The sequence below is a fragment of the Gadus macrocephalus genome, chromosome 12 (genome assembly GCF_031168955.1).
Source record: "Gadus macrocephalus chromosome 12, ASM3116895v1".
NCBI lineage: Eukaryota > Metazoa > Chordata > Actinopteri > Gadiformes > Gadidae > Gadus > Gadus macrocephalus.
In genome coordinates this window covers 8,697,926-8,717,589 of record NC_082393.1, presented here as the reverse complement: position 1 = coordinate 8,717,589, position 19,664 = coordinate 8,697,926, and the positions used below count along the sequence as shown (strand labels likewise).

General features: G+C 42.6%; 4 protein-coding genes across 5 annotated transcripts; 2 read left to right on the top strand and 2 right to left on the bottom strand.

Annotated features, from left to right (window-relative positions):
• Nucleotides 1–36: 36 nt before the first annotated feature.
• On the bottom strand, nt 37–6,703 carry LOC132469591 (dual specificity protein phosphatase 22-B-like). 2 transcript variants are annotated; one of them, XM_060067580.1, is made up of 7 exons: nt 6,067–6,703; nt 5,876–5,909; nt 4,547–4,629; nt 1,943–1,992; nt 1,735–1,827; nt 1,250–1,421; nt 37–682 (listed from the first exon to the last, which is right to left on the bottom strand). In XM_060067580.1, the coding sequence occupies exons 1-7, from the start codon at nt 6,085–6,087 to the stop codon at nt 536–538; spliced, it is 600 nt and encodes a 199-aa protein (XP_059923563.1). In that variant the 5' UTR covers nt 6,088–6,703; the 3' UTR covers nt 37–535. The 2 variants fall into 2 exon arrangements, with proteins under 2 accessions (XP_059923563.1, XP_059923564.1); XM_060067581.1 differs by having other exon boundaries at nt 1,735–1,809; nt 6,067–6,656.
• Nucleotides 6,704–7,135: 432 nt separating this feature from the next.
• bphl (biphenyl hydrolase like) lies at nt 7,136–9,565 on the top strand. Its single transcript, XM_060067579.1, has 7 exons — nt 7,136–7,355; nt 7,728–7,831; nt 7,940–8,106; nt 8,442–8,595; nt 8,700–8,831; nt 9,105–9,228; nt 9,354–9,565. The coding sequence occupies exons 1-7, from the start codon at nt 7,282–7,284 to the stop codon at nt 9,442–9,444; spliced, it is 846 nt and encodes a 281-aa protein (XP_059923562.1). The 5' UTR covers nt 7,136–7,281; the 3' UTR covers nt 9,445–9,565.
• A 243-nt stretch (nt 9,566–9,808) lies between these two features.
• Nucleotides 9,809–11,240, top strand: psmg4 (proteasome (prosome, macropain) assembly chaperone 4). Its single transcript, XM_060067582.1, has 3 exons — nt 9,809–10,282; nt 10,458–10,533; nt 10,880–11,240. The coding sequence occupies exons 1-3, from the start codon at nt 10,106–10,108 to the stop codon at nt 10,999–11,001; spliced, it is 375 nt and encodes a 124-aa protein (XP_059923565.1). The 5' UTR covers nt 9,809–10,105; the 3' UTR covers nt 11,002–11,240.
• A 1,443-nt stretch (nt 11,241–12,683) lies between these two features.
• On the bottom strand, nt 12,684–17,768 carry LOC132469589 (solute carrier family 22 member 23). Its single transcript, XM_060067578.1, has 7 exons — nt 17,223–17,768; nt 16,819–16,946; nt 16,000–16,102; nt 15,456–15,682; nt 15,028–15,060; nt 14,703–14,826; nt 12,684–13,239 (listed from the first exon to the last, which is right to left on the bottom strand). The coding sequence occupies exons 1-7, from the start codon at nt 17,372–17,374 to the stop codon at nt 12,810–12,812; spliced, it is 1,197 nt and encodes a 398-aa protein (XP_059923561.1). The 5' UTR covers nt 17,375–17,768; the 3' UTR covers nt 12,684–12,809.
• Between the last annotated feature and the right edge of the window lie 1,896 nt (nt 17,769–19,664).

Below are 19,664 nucleotides of genomic sequence, written 5' to 3'. Positions count from 1 at the left end.
AAAGTGTCATAACATAATAGCCGACCACACACGGCAGGCCGATTGGACAGACGTCCACTTTAATAAATGACTCATGTTTCACGATTAATTGATTATTCTACAAGTGATATAACCGTGTATAACCTATAACATCTCGCTTTCCAATCTACAAAGAAAAACAATTCTTGATGTTAACCTTGACTGCTCTAGCATGTTGTTTCGATGTTAGGAGCTGTCTAACCACATAGTCTCTTCTCTGGCCTATTCTCAAAATATCAAAATAAATGAATGATTAATAACACGCCATTACACAATGTAAACCGGTTTTGTCAGAGAATTATTGTTTTTCAAGACAATATTTGAATACCATTTTGTATGTATCTATAAACACACATACACACCCACACACACACACACACACACACACACACACACACACACACACACACACACACACACACACACACACACACACACACACACACACACACACACTGGCAAGGTCAGGCCCCTCCTACATCCATGCATGACTGCATTGGATGGTAGTTGATGAACACTAGGTTCTACTGGTTGCCATAGGCGCCACTATACTGGTTGCCATGGCGTCACTGTTGTCCTGGGATTTCCGGTCCAAAAGAGCCTTGATTTCCTCGTGGTCGTTGAACGGGTTCTTCCCAAACTGCTCCGTCCACCATGTCCTATACTGTAGCGGAAAAATAGATACAATGCATTGAGCTGAGAAGAGAGACCAACACTCAAATCGACCCGAGTATCAGGAGGGGTTGATAGGTACGTCATGCATTTAAAAGTTCTGGGTTCTAGCTCCAATGTTTACAATCGACCTGGAGGCATCCCTGGGACAATGCCTTACCCCTTTACCTGCTTTGCCTTTAGGTTCTCAGAGTGGCTAAGGTAAGATTTGAGAGTTGTAAAGATTGAGGGAGAGCGGAAAAGAGCAGAAGAGTGCCATTCTGAAAATGAACAACCTCAAATAACGCACCCTCCATCTCTGCTCCTTCCCTCTCCAAGTTTTCCCGCCATTGACGTGATAACGCAAATGTGATTGATAGGAAATATGGATTCCCCGAACAAATCAGGGAAAAGATGCCCTGAATGGTCAGAAAAGAACCAGAAGCTGTTGAGTTCAAACTGAGGTTGGTGCGCTTAAAATCAGCAAAGATATTCTCAAGGAGCATTTCGATAGCTAACGGATGGCTCGGTAGAGTCTGCAGTAGAATCTTACCGACATCCCCTGGTGGATGGGACTCACCTGGGCCAGGTCTAGATTTTCATACTCCTCCAGCTGCCGCAGGAAGCCCAGGTTTGGTCTGGCACAGGGCCTGGCAGCCCTGATTGCAGCCAGGCAGTCCACCCAGCCCAGGCCCGTCACCGTCATGAGGTACGCCACCACCAGGGTGACGCTGCGGGACACCCCCGCCACACTGGAGGAGTGGAGGACATAGTCACCACAAAGTGTTCCCTCCTTTCTCTGGTTTCTTTAGTGGATCAATGAAGGCTACTATCCGTGGTTGTGCTCTACTGTTAAAGGGATACGCCGAGGTATTTGTAAATTGGCGTTTGCCTGTCTTACCCGGATTCAGGCGACTTGTTTGATTCCCAAATGATCATTGTTTTGTTTATAGGAAATACAAACATCTCAATTCGAGTCACTGTTTGACCAAAAAATACATGTTGGAGCTGTGTCTAATAAAAACAGCCATAGGGTCTTCATCATGGCCCCTGCTTCTGACTCACCAGTGGACTAGACAGCCTCCTCCCTGCAGTCGAGACTCGTGGATGAAGACGATGCTGTCCTTGAAGTATGGCATCCTCAAAGACAAACGACACCCATAGTAAACGATAGCATCAGGTTATCTTTTGAATATGATTGTGGGAGGAATAACATAAAATCATTGAAAACGTTTCAGGCTATGATTGACCAATCGACAATTGAGCTACTCACAAGTTTTGCTTGGAGTGATCTGAAGCAGATATACAACGGTATTTCATATCCTGCCAGGGGAATACAATGTTTGATAAGAACATAATATTAGTCTAATGTGTTTCTCAAAGCCCCTGCATGCTGGATTGATTGAAAAAAAGTTTGTGAAAGTCAGAGAATGTCTTTGTGACAGCCACCAGTTTGCAACAACAAATTCCCCATGGTGGACTATCCACACTACCTGGGGGACAGCACCTAGCGCCCCCCCCCCCCCCCCCCCCAGGGGGTCGTGACCCAGGGTTCATCCTGCACCTGCCAGCAGATGCAGCTCACCCGGCCCTAACAGACAGAAACCACCAGGTCACGCAATGACTGCACCCGTAATCCCTAGGGAAATGTGGGTGCTGCTGGGGGGGGCGGGTTACACATGCCTGTACACATAGCGGCCTCCTACTCAGATGTAGAGCTATTTTTCTGTCATGTCCTAAAAAGAAAGCCACTTTGTGTTATGCTCAGTCATTGGTATCACAGGTTTCCAGTTATGTGTGTGTGTCTTGTGTATACTCTGATCAAATAAGTCACATGAGCAGAGTCTTTCTGTGAAATCCAAACCAAATGGCAGCATGTGTGGCCTTTTGAGAGTTGTTATGAGAATCATATATTAAAAGTAACCGCCGAATGGATTGCGCAATCGGTGAATCAACTTAACAGAGGGGAGAAGACCTATTGAACTTTAAGAAAAGCTGTACCATTGATAGTAACACATTGAGGGACCCAGGTGACGAATCACTGTGAAACCTTCCAAGAAATGGGGATGTTGGCTATGCAAATCATCCATCTGCTCATTAGTCGACAGTTATAAGAAAAAAAAACACCTGAGTCATCAATATGAAAATGTTTTCTATTTATTTTCATTTTTCACAGAATAGTGGCTTGGAGTTGTGATTAAGGTTATTGCTTCGATCTGCGAGAACAGAGACGTGGCAGCATAATGTCCTGAACCTCCATCTTAGATCTAGGATGTCTCCTCTGGACGCACCGAGTAGGGTTTGAATGAATGGACAAAATGGTTTAGCGGTCTGGGTAGTGATACTGGAGGAAAGGTACAAGGAGGACTAGGGTTTCTCATGAGTGTTCTTCTGTGTTGTGAGAATAACAACGAATGGTTTGAGGGAGAAAGTGGGTCGGAGTATCGGCAGGTCTTTATTGAGGGCCCGTAGACTTTCAAAAGTTATAGTCGAAAGTTTTGAAGGTGGCCATTGTATCACTTGGCCATCTATTTGTGATTCCCGAAACAACGATTGAAACGTACTTATATGGTGCAGAAGTTGAACAGCCCCGTCTCATTAAAATGTATGCGGGTGCATGCGTGGTATTGAAACCTCCCATCCAGGAAGGAGCGATGAAAATTAGCATGCATTTTTTTTCTGGTGCAGTAGGCCTATATGTGTTTGGCATTGTTCTGTGAAATAAACGTATAAATAAATGACATTTATATTGACCTGAGGGTTTCCTTAACCAGATGAAGTTATTTTATATTCATAATGATGACATTACACTATATTAGGTTGGGAAAATACTATTTTGTAGTGAGAGTGATCTTTTCGACTATTATTCTTTGAAAATATTATTCTCGCAATGAGGGACCACAAATCAACACCCGACTGACTTTCCTCTTCAGGACCTCTCTAACTTCGTCACGCTATGAGATTAATTTGTACTTTTCAAATCAGCCACAAAATGGCCACCTACTATATCAAAACATCTACTAGTAGTTGGACATGACCAGATGAACCAAAATGTACAATATCCTCTGCTTAACCCCATTAGCCACCCACAAAGAGATAAGCCATTTAGCCACTGATGTATGGCTCATATCCATTAACAATTGTATTATATTAGATAATCAAATATCCAATAAAATGTGTATCTACATAGATAGGGAAATTATTTAGAATCGAAATCTTTATTTAATTAATTCTTTAGGTAATTATAATTTCACATATAAAACCACTGTATATTATCAATTAGACAATTATTAACACTTAAGGTAAATTCTAAGTCTTTTTGATATTGCAATTCAGAACTACGACCCATGGCAAAGAAAATATGAAGATTTGCCACTATCCACTCTTCTGCTCAGGATAAAATTATTACCAATTTGTGTAATTTTGTTAAGATTATGTGACATTCACTTGTTTGTTTTTGTTGAAGCAAAAAGTGAACCAACATTATGATATGATGTGTTTCTCTAATACCTTCAGGAGCATATATGTTCATTTGATTGAAGACTGAATTAGACTTTGTATGTTGATACTGTTTCTGAATGAGACCAGACATCGGTCATTTGGTTGTTCCTCAACAACAACCAAACAGTGTAGATCTATGTCAGGGGAGAACTTTACAATACATTACATTCAATCGCATTTCAGTTGACATACCTAGAGTAATCATGCAAAAAACTCAAAATACCGTTTTTTCTTACAATATTTTATCTATAACTAAATGAATACCAGCCCATGGCCTATAGGGGGCGTAGCATGCTAACCATTGTCCAGTAGTGATAGACATGGGCAGGATGGACAGACAGAACTGAGACAGACACACATGGACTTAGCAGCTCACCTCGAGGACGGGTTTGGCTGTGTCGTGGATGGAGAGGATGTGTGTGATGTTGAACTTGGCTAACAAATCCTTGTCTTGAGAATCTGCACAGTTCAAATGACTGTTCATGTTAAAAATGCTTCATTTTTTATTCAACCCATCACAAATGAACTCATGTAAACCGTGCCCTCGTGTAATCCTTACCCAATGACACCTGTTGCTACTGAACTGCTCTCCCAGGCAAATATGGATGTATAGATAGATTTGCTCTCAATTTTGAACCGAAAGAAAAGAACGGAAAACCTGGGTTTCTAGAAGGGACTAACACCTTGGCCCCAAAAGCAATAAATAGTACATTTTCTAATCAAATTTGGTTCCTTAAAGGAAGCTAAATGTATTCTACCAAGGACAGGTGTGGTCAAGACTTCTCTTTGCTTTGCAAGTTGGCAGGAGGCTGTGGCTTGTATGCACTGTTTAATTTACCTGTGGTGAATAAATATCTATAAAGTGAAATAAATGCATTAAATGAATAATGATATTATGATTAAATAGGTAATATGTAACTGAAATAGATTTGACTGCAATAACATAGGTATATTATGTTAAACAATAACATAATGCATTAAAATACCTATAATAATAATAATAATAATAAAAGATTGTTACATCTAATATATAAATGTAACTCATAAGCCTGCAACCATCCTTGTATGTAGGACTTAACATAGCATAGTTTTTAGTCAAACTTGAGCTGGTTTTGTGCAGCAGCTGGAGATAGGGTGCTGCCATGCAATAAGATACAGCCATCGAATGGCCTGGCCTGTGGTCTGTATTTCTGCATGTCACCAGTACACAGGCCTCACTGCCTTCTGACAGCGCATACACAAAAGGCTTGGAGTAATGTTTTCGACAGTATTTTAATAGTCTCAGGGGTACACAGAATAACCCAATCACTTGGTAGTTTGTTCTTCTTTAAAAAGACAGGGAATTCATGACCCCTAAAGTAGAGGGGGGGTGGGGGACTTCCCTTTTATACAAAAACTCCATGTCACCCTGGCATTCCGTCCCCCTACAAACAATGTTCACAAATATACAGGTTCATATGGCCCGATATTCAGCGGATATGCGAAGGGCAAACAGGCAATCCGAACCTAATGAGATTAAAATATGAGTTCTACTCGTGTTTCTCACGGTCATAACCTCCCTGACGACGCTCTATAGAAACCCTGCCTAGCGTAGCATCCCACCACATGCCCCTGCAGCAGAGGAACTGAAACAAATGCTATTGTACAGCCCCGATGACAAATCACTTCTATTCAGAAATCCCACCAGGTGGGTGAGTGTGTTTACCTTTCAGGTTCCCCAGATAAAGGCCTGGCAGGATCTGGAGTTGAGCAGTGGAAGATGTAAATAAGTCAGATCAATATATAAAAAAAAAACACAATCTGCAATAGTTAACACACAGAATCAATTGTAGGAAAAACATTAAAATCTCAGGGTCAGATGTGTCATATCGGCCATATCCTGTCCAATTGGCCTACCTTGTTTATTCCGTTACCCATATCCTTCAGAAATATTGATGAGCAGAGCAAATCGAGGAAGAAGCACTATCTGTTTATAACGTGCATAGGACGATTATCCTAAAGGTAGTCAAGGTAGCAACAGCATTATATCCGTAGAGAGGCGAAGTTGTACGCCAGTATTGTTTGGGTGAGATCAGGCACCCTCACAAGTTGCTGCAGACAGTTGTATCTATTCTGGGCCCTAGAAATGGGTCTCAGGGACACATAGTTTCCAAGTTTTCCTGTCACCCAAGAAGCAACAAAGCTCAGTTATGGTGCCAGGCTCCCGTCTGCCTGCTGAGTGAGAGTTGATGGAGAGTTGTTTCATGGAAGTTGACGTAATGGGACATATGGGTTAAACCATCCTCTGGGTTTTATTTTTAGACTCAGCATAGGTCACGAGACCATAGACAGCCACATACCAACCAACCAGACAACCATATCACCTGCCATCCTGGCAGCTCTGAGCAGGGCCACGGGACAGGCCGGGTTCCAATCGATTACCGCTCGCAAGTCATTGGCTAAGATGTGCTCACCATATTAGGTGCACTGCTTTCGAGAACGTTAGGGTGATAATAGTTATCGCGGAAAATGATGCTTTCTGTATTCTGCTGACACTGGATAATTTGATCATCTATCTCATCTATGATTTATCTTAATTTATGTATAAAGCACTAGATCAGACTAATATAACCTATTCTCAAATAAAGTCGACAAATATAATAATATTATATTTCAAATGTTAATTTTTTATAATTGTAATCATTATTTAGATCATGAAAATCGAATATGCCTATAGGCTCAGCATATGCAGTGCCAGTGTCGTTTTACTAACGATGGGGCGTCAATAAGAAACTTTGAGTGGGTCATTTAAAAATATATATATCAGCGTGAAGCTTGTTTGGAGGTACCTAATGCGGACGAGGAAGAGACCTTAATTATTTACTATTTGATCCATCGATGTATTTTATTATTATTCCTAGAATCGTAACGATAGCATATTTACATTTAGTGTTCGAACTTTCGTCGTTTTGTATGCCACATAATCGATGGTCGAATGCTCCACGATCCACTGGATCGACTGGATCCACTGGACCCAGACCTACTTTCTAAAGTCTTTCAGACGCGGTCACTTTTGCGCTGTACTAAATGCACTATAGTTGACAGTATAGTTGCTAGTGTTTCATTGGACAAATGGCGTTGATACTAACAAGGCGTCTTGGCGCATTGCGAAATTTATCACAAAAGAAGACGATTCAGCCCTACTGGTAAATGTTTTTCTTGTGCAAGTTAGTTGTTGCATATCGTTACATCAAACAGCTGAACAATTCGAGAATCAAATTTCTCTGAATTTAAGTTTGGAATATGTCTACAGTATGTTTACTGTGCATGGTAGGCCTATGAACTTTCTTTTCCTGCTATGTATTTTCTTCTTCCTTTAGGCTAGTTCTTTCCATGGTGTACACTAGATGGCATCGATATACCAAACATGTACAACAACATGTTTTTTTTTTGTTTTGTTTTTACCACATTCGATATTAAATCGTTGTCTTATATTGTTTGGTTGAATGCTGTATGGAATACATACATTGGATTGGGGGTCTTTTTGTGTACCTGCTATGGATGGTTTTCCTGTTTAGCTCTTCAGTAACAGCAGGCAGACAACACATAAATGGAGTCCAACTGTACTATGAGAGGACTGGCATAGGAAAGCATGCTGTGCTTCTGGTCCCTGGAGCTCTGGGTAAAATGCACCTTCAAATATATTTTAATATATTTATGCAATCATTTTTTATTTAATTTTTACAACATAGCCAGGTCACAGTCTCAAATAATGTGTTTGTTTGCTCAGGAAGCACTCTGACCGACTTTGGTCCTCAGCTGAAGTCTCTGAACAAGGAGATGTTTACCATTGTTGGTTTCGACCCCCGTGGTTACGGGCGTTCTCGTCCTCCTGAAAGAGACTTCCCTCTGAACTTCTTTGAGAGGGACGCAAAGGATGCAGTAGACCTGATGAAGGTCTGACCATTCCACTCACCAGATTGATCCTAATAAACCTAATTCATGTGTCTGACCTGTATAATTCAAGTATGCATCTATATGATTAAAACTCCTTTGTTTAATTAAATCTGTAAAACGGGTGGTGTGTTGAATCTCATAATTAATGAATTAATTAATATTAACGTACTTTCAATGTTCCCCCTTTCTGTTCTGCACTCATGAGAATTCAATTTCAATTAGTTTCTGTACTGTTGTACTGTTGTCTGTACAGTAGTAGATATTTGTGAATATGTTGGCATAGACTGTTTTGTTTCTCATTGTTGCTCAGTACTTTTAATCCATCGACGTGCCAGGCATTGGGCTTCAGCAGGTTCTCTCTGCTGGGGTGGAGCGACGGAGGAATCACAGGTCTGGTGTTGGCAGCCAGGAACCCAGAGCTCATCCACAAGATGGTCGTCTGGGGATCCAACGCCTACGTCTCCCAACAAGACCTCAGCATTTACCATGGTTACAGCCCTGCTGCCATTAACAAGTATTTTAATATAGCATAACTGAGATTGTAGTTCGGTGCGTGACTTACTCCTGGCCGTGTGGATTCTTCATGTGCCTAGCGATCAGCGACGTGTCCAAGTGGAGTGCCAGGATGAGGAAGCCCATGGAGGACATGTATGGAGCAGAGGTGTTCCCTAAGATCTGGAAGGCCTGGGTGGACGGGATCTCACAATTCACCCACAGACCAGAAGGTAACCCATAGAAGTTGAAGATTCTGTACTATTATTTAACCAGCTGTTCATATCGGGGGTAGACCCAGAGAATTATTTTATATTGGATTATATTGTTTGTTTGAGAGTTGTGAAAATGTAAGGGTTTCATTTAAGGGTTTCCCTTAAAACCACGAAGATCAAACAATTCCTTGTCTTTGGGCATAGTAGAAATGTGAAGTAGAAAACGATTATTATACCAAATACACCATAGATGGGAACCAAATCTATGCATAATTTGGCATCCTGTTACAGGGAGCATCTGCATGGAGCTTTTGCCCCATATCTGCTGTCCTTCCCTCATCATCCATGGCGAGAAAGACCCCATGGTGCCCAGCTTCCATCCACAATACCTTCTCAAACACATCAAGGGATCACGGTGAATTGTCCAAAAACGTTAATGTATTATGTTTATTAATGTAGAATAATATTTATTATAACATTTAATATGTTAGGTTGATTTTATTCACTGCTTGACGTTTACTTTTTTCTTTTTTATTGTAGTTTACATGTGAATCCAGAGGGAAAACATAATCTTCACCTGAGATTCGCTACCGAATTCAACAAAATGGTGGAAGACTTTTTGGATGAATGACAATCTTATTTTCTATGATGAATTTGACATGGATAAATGAATTATGAAATGTGAATTAGGCTGGACTGTCTGACAACTCTTATTCTAATGGTAATTAAAATGATTGATATGAGGATTCATACCATTTGGTTATTACTTTAATTTGTGTTGAATTTCATATTGGAAATTATTCCTTTGAAATGTGCTTGAAACAACTGTTATGTATTATTTTCTCCTGCTACTATTTGTTATTCAGGTATCAGGTGTTTAGATACCTGAATAAACACCTGTATTCCTATTTATTCCGATACCTATAAACATTTTTGATGATTATGCTATGTATCTTGTATGCAGATGTAATTTTTATTGTTTTGTTTATATGTTGCAAAAAATAAACCAATTATTTGGTTTATTGTCTTTAACTTCCTGCAAGAATGATCAACCTAGAACATAGATCTACATTTTTAGTATTGTAACATTCTCATATCAGAGCTAGCAGGACTGCTGTATCGATGCATCGATTGCTTTCGTCTCGCTCCTCGTCATAGAACCCGGATGTATGGGCCAAGTCAGGTTTGAGAATGCAACAAACCGATAGTAACCGAAGCCTGAGACTAGCCCGTACATTCGTAACGCATGCTTTTTAATTGTTTATAAACATTTAAAACTGTCGCCATTCAATATGAGTGGAGCCGAACAAGGAGATGCATTTGATGCCATTACCGTTTACAATTTTTGTGAAAAGATTTCAGAGCAAACGATACACTTTCATGTGATGAAGATGAACGGCGGCTTCTTCCTCTGGGTCGGGGCGAGTCCAACCTTGTCCAACTTGGCAGTTTCGATGATTAGCAAATTTGTAAGTTTATCATAAAAGTTGATGTGTCGACCATTTAATGTTCTGCACAAAGTAAAACCAGTCAGTCTAAGACCGTAAATTATTCATTAAATATGCAATCAAGAATCAAGTATATTATTTCTCATCAATTCTTAAACGATCAACGAATGTCGTGACCCATGTTTTTCATTTACAGGATTCCGTGCCGTTATCAATGCTCCTCATGGGAGATAAATCTGAGACCGCTCCAAATGCATTGGCACAGAGATTAGGTAGTTATATGAATGTGTTTCTACGTAATGTTCAATGTGGCAAGCTATTAGGATTTTATAAGGGAGGATAACCAGTTGAATTATTTTGAAGATGTTGGACCCGGATAGTTTATAATTGCCAAGTAGTTAATCCAATTTAACATAACTTTTAAATTGTAACGATCACAGAACAATTTGGCTGCATCATCCATTCGTATTGCATTTCTCCTATTGTGTAGACTGATAAAATGTACATTGATGTGGGTGAAGAGAAAACAACGTTGTCTTATCAGTCAACCAAATCTAAAATAACATGCTAATTCTCAAAAAAAATTCTGACATTGTTTCTCCCTATTCTAATTTGCAGCAAAGAAGACCAATAAGCAAGTGTTTGTGAGTTATAATCTCCCAATGGTCAACACTAACCTGGCCCTGCAGGTGGAGGATAGGATAAAAAAGGAGATGGGCAATCACCCGGAACACTTTTAATGATTTATCCTCCTATCGGTTATCTCATAGCCCTCTTTTGTAGTTAGCCTCTGACAGGAAGGAAACCCTGTATCGTTTTTTGTTTCTTTTAATGCAACTTTGCTTTCTTTATAATACAAAAACTGAGGCTTACATAGATATTTCATGTTCTGTAATCACACGCAGACCCCTTTGTTACATCAAATCAGGTGTTCATTTATTGACATTATCAATAAATTAAATGGTTTATTATCAAAACATGTAGGCCTATGTCTTTTTGTACAAATGCATCGTATTAAAAAAACACTTAAAAAAGAAATTAGTGGTTGGGATTTTTTTTCTCCCTTCCAATTATTTCCTTGTTGAAAACAGAAACTAGCAGACCACATAAGATATTGACATTTGTAAGGAATATTAAATAGGTGATAACAACGTGGAGGACGTTGCATGCATGGCTATGCATTAGTTTTGGTCCCTGCTAAAATTGTTCTTGGTGTTCTCTGTATTCTAAAAAAGTAGATGGCCCATATATTGTCAACAAATGGCACTGTCACCTTACATTTTGTCTCCAGTCCAAAGGAATACCTTACACAGTTTGTACACATGTACAGTATACACTACTAGGACTAAGCAGACTGCTGCTCTATTCTAATTCTCAAACACGTTTTCAAAACCACTATAAACATTGTGCTTTTTTGGCATGGCCAAACACGTTATGTCAGCCTAAACTTATACATTGTAGTTAAAGGATAAACAACCAATAACATTACCACAACACACAGAACAAAGGGAGTGTGAGAGTATGGGAGAAATTGTAAGACAATTAGGAGGTATCTCAGCTAAAGCAACAAATACGCCCTTGGCGACATGACAAAATAAATAGCTTTTTTTAATTACATTGTTAATGTTTTGTCAAAGAACAAAACCATCATAAAGCCATACAATTTCTGAGACGTGTCATAAGACAGAGTAAAGCTGATTACTTTAATGTCTGTTCAACTCACAGGTACTTCATTATTTTGGCATTGCTCAGTTTTGGCATACCGTCCATGCAGTTTGCCATAGTCTCCAGCTGCTGTTAAATCAGCCATCATACAACCTTTACTAAGATAATTCAAAATGTGTATACACTGACCATACTAACTTACTAAAAATAAAGTGCCAAATGGACTTCTAGTGAAGGAACAACACATCAGAGTAGAGGAAATGCAGATCATAATATAAACCCATTTATGCACGGTCATGCAAAAATAGTTGTAGTGGTTCAGCCAATCCCTGGATTTTAATTGTGTTGGCTGGAAACTTACAAGCACTTGATTGTGTCTTGGACTTAAGTGCAAAATGACCCAAAAATAAAATACAATGCAGTGAGCTCCCCTCTCTCACCAGGTCAAACTCCAAACAACAGAGATCATTATTGAGTGCTAGTCTACTCTCTGGTCTTCTCATCTCCCCTCGTACACTGGCTCTGCTGCTCTGTGGCAGGAGACAAGGTTGACAGTACAGTGAGTCCAAATCATCTTAAACCTAAACCACCACAACTGTTTGGTTTGCATCAGTAGTGCGCACTTGAGATTAATGCACTGCAGTCCTTGAAGTCACAATCCGCACAATCACAAACCCCTTCAACATTGAGCTGCTGGCTCAACACAACCCTCCAGTCTGTTCCCCATTCAATCAGAGTTGTCATTTCATTACACAAATTTTTCCTTTTTTTTTTTGGTTTAATCTGAAATGTAATTCCCTGGGCACCTACCAGCTCATCAACCCCACAGGCTAAGAGGTTACATTTTTCCACATGATTAACAGCGTGACCCGACCGCTATCCGCTACGACGCCTTCACCCCATTGGTTACGGCACAGTTGTCGAGCAGCTCTCCTCCAGTCGCCAGGGCGTATGAGGCGGGCACCGCTGCCAGAGCGGTGGCCGCTGCCACGGTGGCGCTGCCTGTGGCCGTGAGATGGATGGGCGTGTCGTGCACGCGGGAGTAGTCCCTGTCTGTCTTGGCCAGAAGGAGGTGCTGCTCCCCGGGCCGCAGCAGGGTCTGCCGGGTGAAGCTCTCCCCGTCTGCCAGGCTCTCGGGCAGCGGCTGGCCGCGCGGCTCTGGCAGCAGCAGCAGGCAGATGATGCACAGCAGGGTGCAGCAGGCGAAGATGACGTGGTGCAGGAAGTAGCCCTTCTGGTTGTGGAGCTCCATGATCGGGGCGGTGAGCATGCCGAAGCCGGCGCTGGCCAGCACCAGGCCAAGGCCTCCACCCCTAAAAGGATAAGACCAGACGGATGGACAATGGTGGGTCATTGTACACACCGATACACAACAAAATGAGAGGCGAAAGCAGGACACCAACTCAAACGTTCAATGGTAGATTCAGGCCACCAGATGGCGCAAGTGGGCAAGTTCAGCGTTGTACAATCGAGCTTGCTCTTATGGCAAGCCAATGACATAAATTCGCTAGACTGGATATGTGTTGCAGATATCTGCAATTCAGTTTCGCCTGGTCAAATCTAACATTTTGAATATCCGCAACTACATTCCTCCTATCCACAATTATCATTTCAGATATCCACAAAGACATTCCTCCTAGGCTAAATGACGTCATTTTCGCCATTCATGTCTATGGGGTTTCTCATTGCAGATACAATTCAGTTGCAGATATCCACTTTGTGAATTACGGATATCTGCAACTGAATTGTAGATATCTGTAATCCCAGTTTGAGATATCTACAATTTGATTCTGACTAGTCATAATTCCAGTTCAAGATATCTTTAATTCACCTCAATTCAAGATATCTACATGTCCCTTTTCAGATATCTGAAATTAAGTTACGACTAGTCAAAATGACATTGTAGATATCTCTAACTGGAGTTACGACTAGTCAAAATGACGTTGTAGATATCTATTATGAAGTTATAGATATCTTGAAAGGAATTTTGATTAGAGATATCTAAAATTGAAGATGTCTGTAACTTTCATTCCGCCTAGTCATAATCTAATTACAAATATCTTGAATTTGAGTTTTGACTATGAAAAATGACGTTTCAGATATCTGTAATGACAAATTATAGGACCGCCTCCCGCTTTTAGGCGGGAGCGGAGCAGGTCGTTGTCGTTCAAATCATCATTCACTCGTTCAATTTCATGGCGTTTTTTTCAATTACAGCCAACGCCATGCCATGACTGCTCCTTTCTCATAGAAATAAGGAAATTAACAAACTTCTTCTTTGATTATGGCGGCATGGGGAAATTACGTGTTTCTGGATATCTAAAATGTCACGCCATATATTTCGCACTCAAATTACGTTTGAGATATCTTTAACTTTCATTCTGCCTAGTCAAAACTGAATTACAGATATCTGCAATTGTCATTTAAGATGTGTGACGAGTTGAATGTCTTTTTCCGTGACGTCATTGCAGATATCTGTAATTCAGTTTCGCCTAGTCAAAACTGAATTACAGATATCTCTATCTGTCGTTTCGACTAGTCACAATTACGTTACAGGTATCTTGAATCAAAATTCCAACTATTCAAAATGTAATCATGACTAGTCAGAAAGAAGTTGTTGATATCTACAATGTTAATTCCGGATAGTCAAACTTAGTTAATAAATGACAATTCGGCTTGCCATATGCTCGCACTTCTAGCTACCTCCTTGGGCAAGGCGTTGGACGTGTATGTAAGTCATTAGGCAGCACTAACTCAGTGGGTTTAAGAAGCTCACCTGATGACCGTGGGCGTGATTTCGGCACAGAAGAAAATGCTGAGCGTGCTGACGGCGTGAGACGAGAACATGCCGATGATGGAGAAGGCCACAGAGAACTTCCGGTTCAGTGTGTCTCGCAGCACTAGACACCAAAAATGAAATCCCAAACTCAATCAGACAGAGAAAATATACCGCTCACTCCACATCCTTTTAATGTAAAGGCTGGCGCTAAACAGTCCACCTTATTCCCGCCAAAAAGGGTGTATATATACTGTATATATAGGGCTAAATAGAAATGTCTCGAAATCACTGTTCTATTCCAAGATCAACATGTGAAACATACCTGTGTCGTGACGAAGGCTGTACTTCCCGATCACTGGATTCCATCAGCGTGTCGGTGAACATTGAGGAAATTGAACAGAAGGGAACACGACATTAGATCCCACACAGAGAGCAAGCCAAGCAGAAATCAATCGTCAAGTGTACCGGGAAAAGCCTTTCGCAGAAATCTTTAGGGGGTTTAACTGCCAGCCCTGAAACAATGAGCAAATAGCCTGGATGTGGGTCAAGAAAAGGGAGGAGGGCAGTGTGTACTCCACTATACCGAAAGGTCACAGTACGCGTACCCTAAACGAGGACGTACACATTCCTCCATAAGAGGCGAGGACAGACCGATTGCATGCATGGTTTGTCATATATAATAGCGTCTAGCCTCCCAATTTCCAGCGATCCCCATCGCCACCCGGAGAGCTGTACGACCGTGTTACTCACGGTTGAGCAGACCCAGCTGCAGCAGCGAGGCCAGGGCGGTGATGATCATGAAGGTGAGGAGCCCGCCCCGCCTGCCCATCAGCGCCACCGCCGGACACACCGCCAGGCAAGTTGCCAGGGCGATGCCCGCCATGGTGTAGTAGTCGGTGTGGCACATGGCCGTCAGCCGAGCCTCAGGGTCCATCATGCTGCGCGAGAAGCAGTGGTGGATCCCGTAGCCCGTCAACCTAAGGGCGCACGACGTACACAAGCACACATTTATAGAGACATCCGCATCCTGCCGACCTGCTATGTATCGTGTGTCACTAATGCAATGAAGGAGATGTTAGGGTCAAGTACATTCAGACTCTAAGGCATCTGAGACGGGAGACGGGAGACGGGAGACGGGAGACGGGAGACAGGAGAGGAGCATGTATGTAATGGATATTCAGTCAAAAACAACAACATTGAGTTATGTGGAATTTGATTAGCAAGAGGGACTGCCCCCCCCCCCCCCCCCCCCCCCCCCAACCCCGTCGGCTGAGATACCCACGGCCAGACTTACGAGTTGACACAGAGCACCACAATGTTTTTCCACAGGTTCCTGGTGCTCATCATCTTGACGATGCAGGTCCTTTGGGGTTTCTTGTGCAGTTCCTGTTCCAACTCTGATTAGGTAAAATGAAAGCGGGAGACAAAGTCAGGCCTCTTTGATCAGGAAGGAAGTGAGAGACCGTGGGCTTTAGGGCTTAGGAAAAAACTGCTATAATGATTGGAAGGGGACCATCAAAAGGGGAAGATGATAAAAGTGCTCAGTGTGCAGTTATGTTATGCCAGTGTTTCTCAAATGGTAAAAAACAAACAAAAAAACATGTCATGTTCAAAAGAACATGCAAATACATTATTTATATTCTTATATTCTCATAGTACTGGGCTTAAAGAAACATATTGGCGGGGGTAAAAATGGTTTGAGGACCACTGTTTTATGCTATATAATAGTACAATTTATAATAATATAACTGTTAAAAGGTGTATTCAAAATGGGTTTGGGACCTTTTCTTTATTAGGACATTATAATTCGCCAGAGAGAACGACGCATGATTGGTCAAACACAGCCTGTGTGTGTGTTTTCATGGTGTTGGACCTCATCTCATAAGCAGACAATGCAAGGTTTGATGTGTGTGTACATTGTATTGCATCCCGATTCCATCACCCAAGCAGAGGAAGGCTTTTGGGGGGGGCCCTCATCGACAGCCCAATTAGCAAAAGGACAGATCCTGCCGCAGTAAAACTAAGCATTATCATAAAAGCCCTGTTGTCGGGGCCCGACGTAGCGGCCGTTTGATCAGTGATACCCTAACCACAGCCCACTCGACCCACTCACCTATCAGAACCCCGCTGGGCTCGGTTGTCATATCAACCTGGTTCTTCTTGGCAATGCGTAGCATCATTACTTTGGACCTTCTGTAGTGCTGGGTAGCCAGCAACCAGCGGAGAGACTCAGGAAAAATCCTGGAATAGATGGAGGTGGCAGAGGAGGAGGCATTGAGAAAGTAGAGACGAAAGAACCAAGGACAACAATAGGCCCAGGGTGTCAGTGCAAGAAGGGAAAAAGGCGACAGAAGGAAGACAAAAACAGGGACAATAGAAGAAAGAGAGCTTTGTCCGAGCGTCCAAACAGAGCGCGCTGTGTACTGCTCCAAAACGGCGTAATACAAGCGTGTACTGTACAAGCTATTGCCTGGCTCTGAACGCAAAGAAAACCCTCGCTCGGAGGGTTGGACTCACCAGACGTAGGGCAGCATCAGGACGAAGGGGCTGATTATAACGATTTGGAGCACCTGCCAGTCATCCCGATCTGGCCAATTACGACACAAAGCTGCGACTCCTGGCATCAAAAGCTGCCCTGCCACCATCAGAAAACTGGCCACCATAGTCATGGAAAAGCGCCAGTCTGGCAGACAAAGCTCAATCCCTAAATAGGGGGAGACGGAGGGTGAGGGAGAGAAAGTAGAGAGTCAATGTTAGAAATGGATGGAAAACAGGAAAAAACTTAAACAGCCCTATAGCTTAAGCACAGGTTCAGCTTTATTGGTGAGAGTGGAATGCATGTGGCTGTGGTCATGTGCATTAACATCATTAATCAAAACCACAGCCTTAATGGCCTGGCAATACGTAATGCGACATGTTGGTAATGCCGAGGCCAATATCTAATTTACTCCATAAATAATTGATTCTTCTCCATCACTGAACATTCCCACGAGAAGCCGCTAGTTAAACGCCAGGCCGCATGCCGACTTATAATTAAGTACCCTCCCTGCATAGCCTCTGCAAATGGTTTGGCCCATCTACTGTATCCTGCTCCTGGTAACATAGTACAGCCCACAAGGCAATGACCAGATGGTACGTCCTTTGTGAAGGTGACCAAAGGGGGGTGGAGGGTGATGTGCAGGGGGTGTCGGGAGGAGGGGCCAATGGCTATGCACTGTCACTTTTTATTGCAGACACAAGTAAGAGAGAGAGAGAGAGAGAGAGAGGGGGGGGGTTGCTAGAGAGGAAGAGGCAACGTATGAATTGAATGCAAATGGGGCTCAACTCCCGAACTCCCTCCATACATATTCATAAATTCCATTAGATAAGTGAGCTGGGGAGGGTTGCTAACAGAGAAATAAAGAAGGGGAGAAAGAGAAGAGAGAAAAAAAAAAGAGAGAAATAGATGGCGAGAGAGAGAGCCGACAAGGATACTGCTGTGTATCATGGTTGGTTGAAACGGGAGCAGCAGTGTGCAGGTGTACAGGTTCAGGCTAGTAATATCAGAGGCAGGGTAAATGACAGGGGAGAATGTGAAGAAGAATGACTGCAAATCCCCTTTGGGATTCCTGGTCTGAGCCTGGTGGGGATAGCTGATGTCTCAGCACCTGAATGCGGAGAAAGCAAATGAAAGTGACCTCCCGTGTAGCTCAACACTAAGCTTCTCTATATTCTCTCCGACTCAGAGGAGAAAGAGAGACGGAGAGAGATGGAGACATAGAATTAGCTTCTCTTTCGTCAAGCCATATTCAGGCTGAGACTTTAAAGGGGACATATTATACCACCAGGTGTGAGTGTGATTAGCCTTACAAGCCGTTTCGAAAATCTGGATAGATGAGCAACATTTACTTCAGTCCACTGGGTAGGCTGGTAGACTGATCTATCCATTACAGATCTAGGTGGACACGCCCACTAATGATGTCATAGGGGGCAGATTTTTCGAAATGGCTTGTAAGGCTAATCACACTCACACCTGGTGGTATAATATGTCCCCTATAATTATCCTCTGTTTGTGTGGTGAAATGACGTGAAGAGGTGAAGTTTAAGTGTGTGGATCCCCAATGAGGGGCCCGGTTCTTGCCCCATTGTGGCTGTATGAGGCCCAGCCAGACCAAGACCCAGACCCATCGGTTTTAACCTGGGTTAAAACAACACAGCACTCCCCCAGGTCCCCCAAGAGACAGTGTTTGATAGCACAGACTCTACTGGGAGGTCGCCATCCACTCATACACCTGGGCAAACACACTCAGACACACACATACAAATGCACACACACACACACACACACACACACACACACACACACACAAAAACGCAAACACACACACACACACACACACACACACACACACACACACACACACACACACACACACACACACACACACACACACACACACACACACACACACACACACACACACACACACACACACACACACACACACACACACACACACACACACAAGGAAGGTCCCTTTGTTCCACTCCGGCATGATAATGGCTATGGCTCTTGTTGTGTTGATTATCTCACTGCCCCCCGTACTCTAACCTTCTTTGTCCTCCTCTCACTCTTTCCCCTCGACCATCTTATGTCCCCAGTTCACCCTCTTCAGACCCAACCTCACTCTTTCCTCTCACCGTCTTCTGTCCCCATCTCACTCTTTCCTCCCATCCTCTTCTGTCCCCATCTCACTCTTTCCTCTCACCCTCTTCCGTCCCCATCTCACTCTCCCCTAACTCCGCCCCTGCTCATCAGGCCTCAAGTAGCTCCTTTTGCTGCTCTGTACCATCCCCCAACTCTACCGACCCCATCCTTTGGGCCCCTTTTCCTCTGCTCTCTTTCTCCCACACACCCTCCCTCCTTCCTCCTCCTCCTCCTTCTCATTCTTCTTCTACTCTGTCCTGTATGACATAATC

Coding starts and splice junctions, on each gene's coding strand:
- LOC132469591 (XM_060067580.1), bottom strand. CDS start 6,087: ATGGGTAACGGAATAAACAAG. Junction 1,993..4,546: donor CAGCCAAACCCGTCCTCGAG/GTGAGCTGCTAA, acceptor TTCCCCTGGCAG/GATATGAAATACCGTTGTAT. Junction 1,828..1,942: donor GATCACTCCAAGCAAAACTT/GTGAGTAGCTCA, acceptor CGTTTACTATGG/GTGTCGTTTGTCTTTGAGGA.
- bphl (XM_060067579.1), top strand. CDS start 7,282: ATGGCGTTGATACTAACAAGGCGTCTTGGCGCATTGCGAAATTTATCA. Junction 8,107..8,441: donor ATGCAGTAGACCTGATGAAG/GTCTGACCATTC, acceptor TCGACGTGCCAG/GCATTGGGCTTCAGCAGGTT. Junction 8,596..8,699: donor AGACCTCAGCATTTACCATG/GTTACAGCCCTG, acceptor TCATGTGCCTAG/CGATCAGCGACGTGTCCAAG.
- psmg4 (XM_060067582.1), top strand. CDS start 10,106: ATGAGTGGAGCCGAACAAGGAGATGCATTTGATGCCATTACCGTTTAC. Junction 10,283..10,457: donor TTTCGATGATTAGCAAATTT/GTAAGTTTATCA, acceptor TTTCATTTACAG/GATTCCGTGCCGTTATCAAT. Junction 10,534..10,879: donor TGCATTGGCACAGAGATTAG/GTAGTTATATGA, acceptor TCTAATTTGCAG/CAAAGAAGACCAATAAGCAA.
- LOC132469589 (XM_060067578.1), bottom strand. CDS start 17,374: ATGACTATGGTGGCCAGTTTTCTGATGGTGGCAGGGCAGCTTTTGATG. Junction 16,947..17,222: donor CTGATGCTGCCCTACGTCTG/GTGAGTCCAACC, acceptor CATCTATTCCAG/GATTTTTCCTGAGTCTCTCC. Junction 14,827..15,027: donor CAGCCTTCGTCACGACACAG/GTATGTTTCACA, acceptor TTTGGTGTCTAG/TGCTGCGAGACACACTGAAC.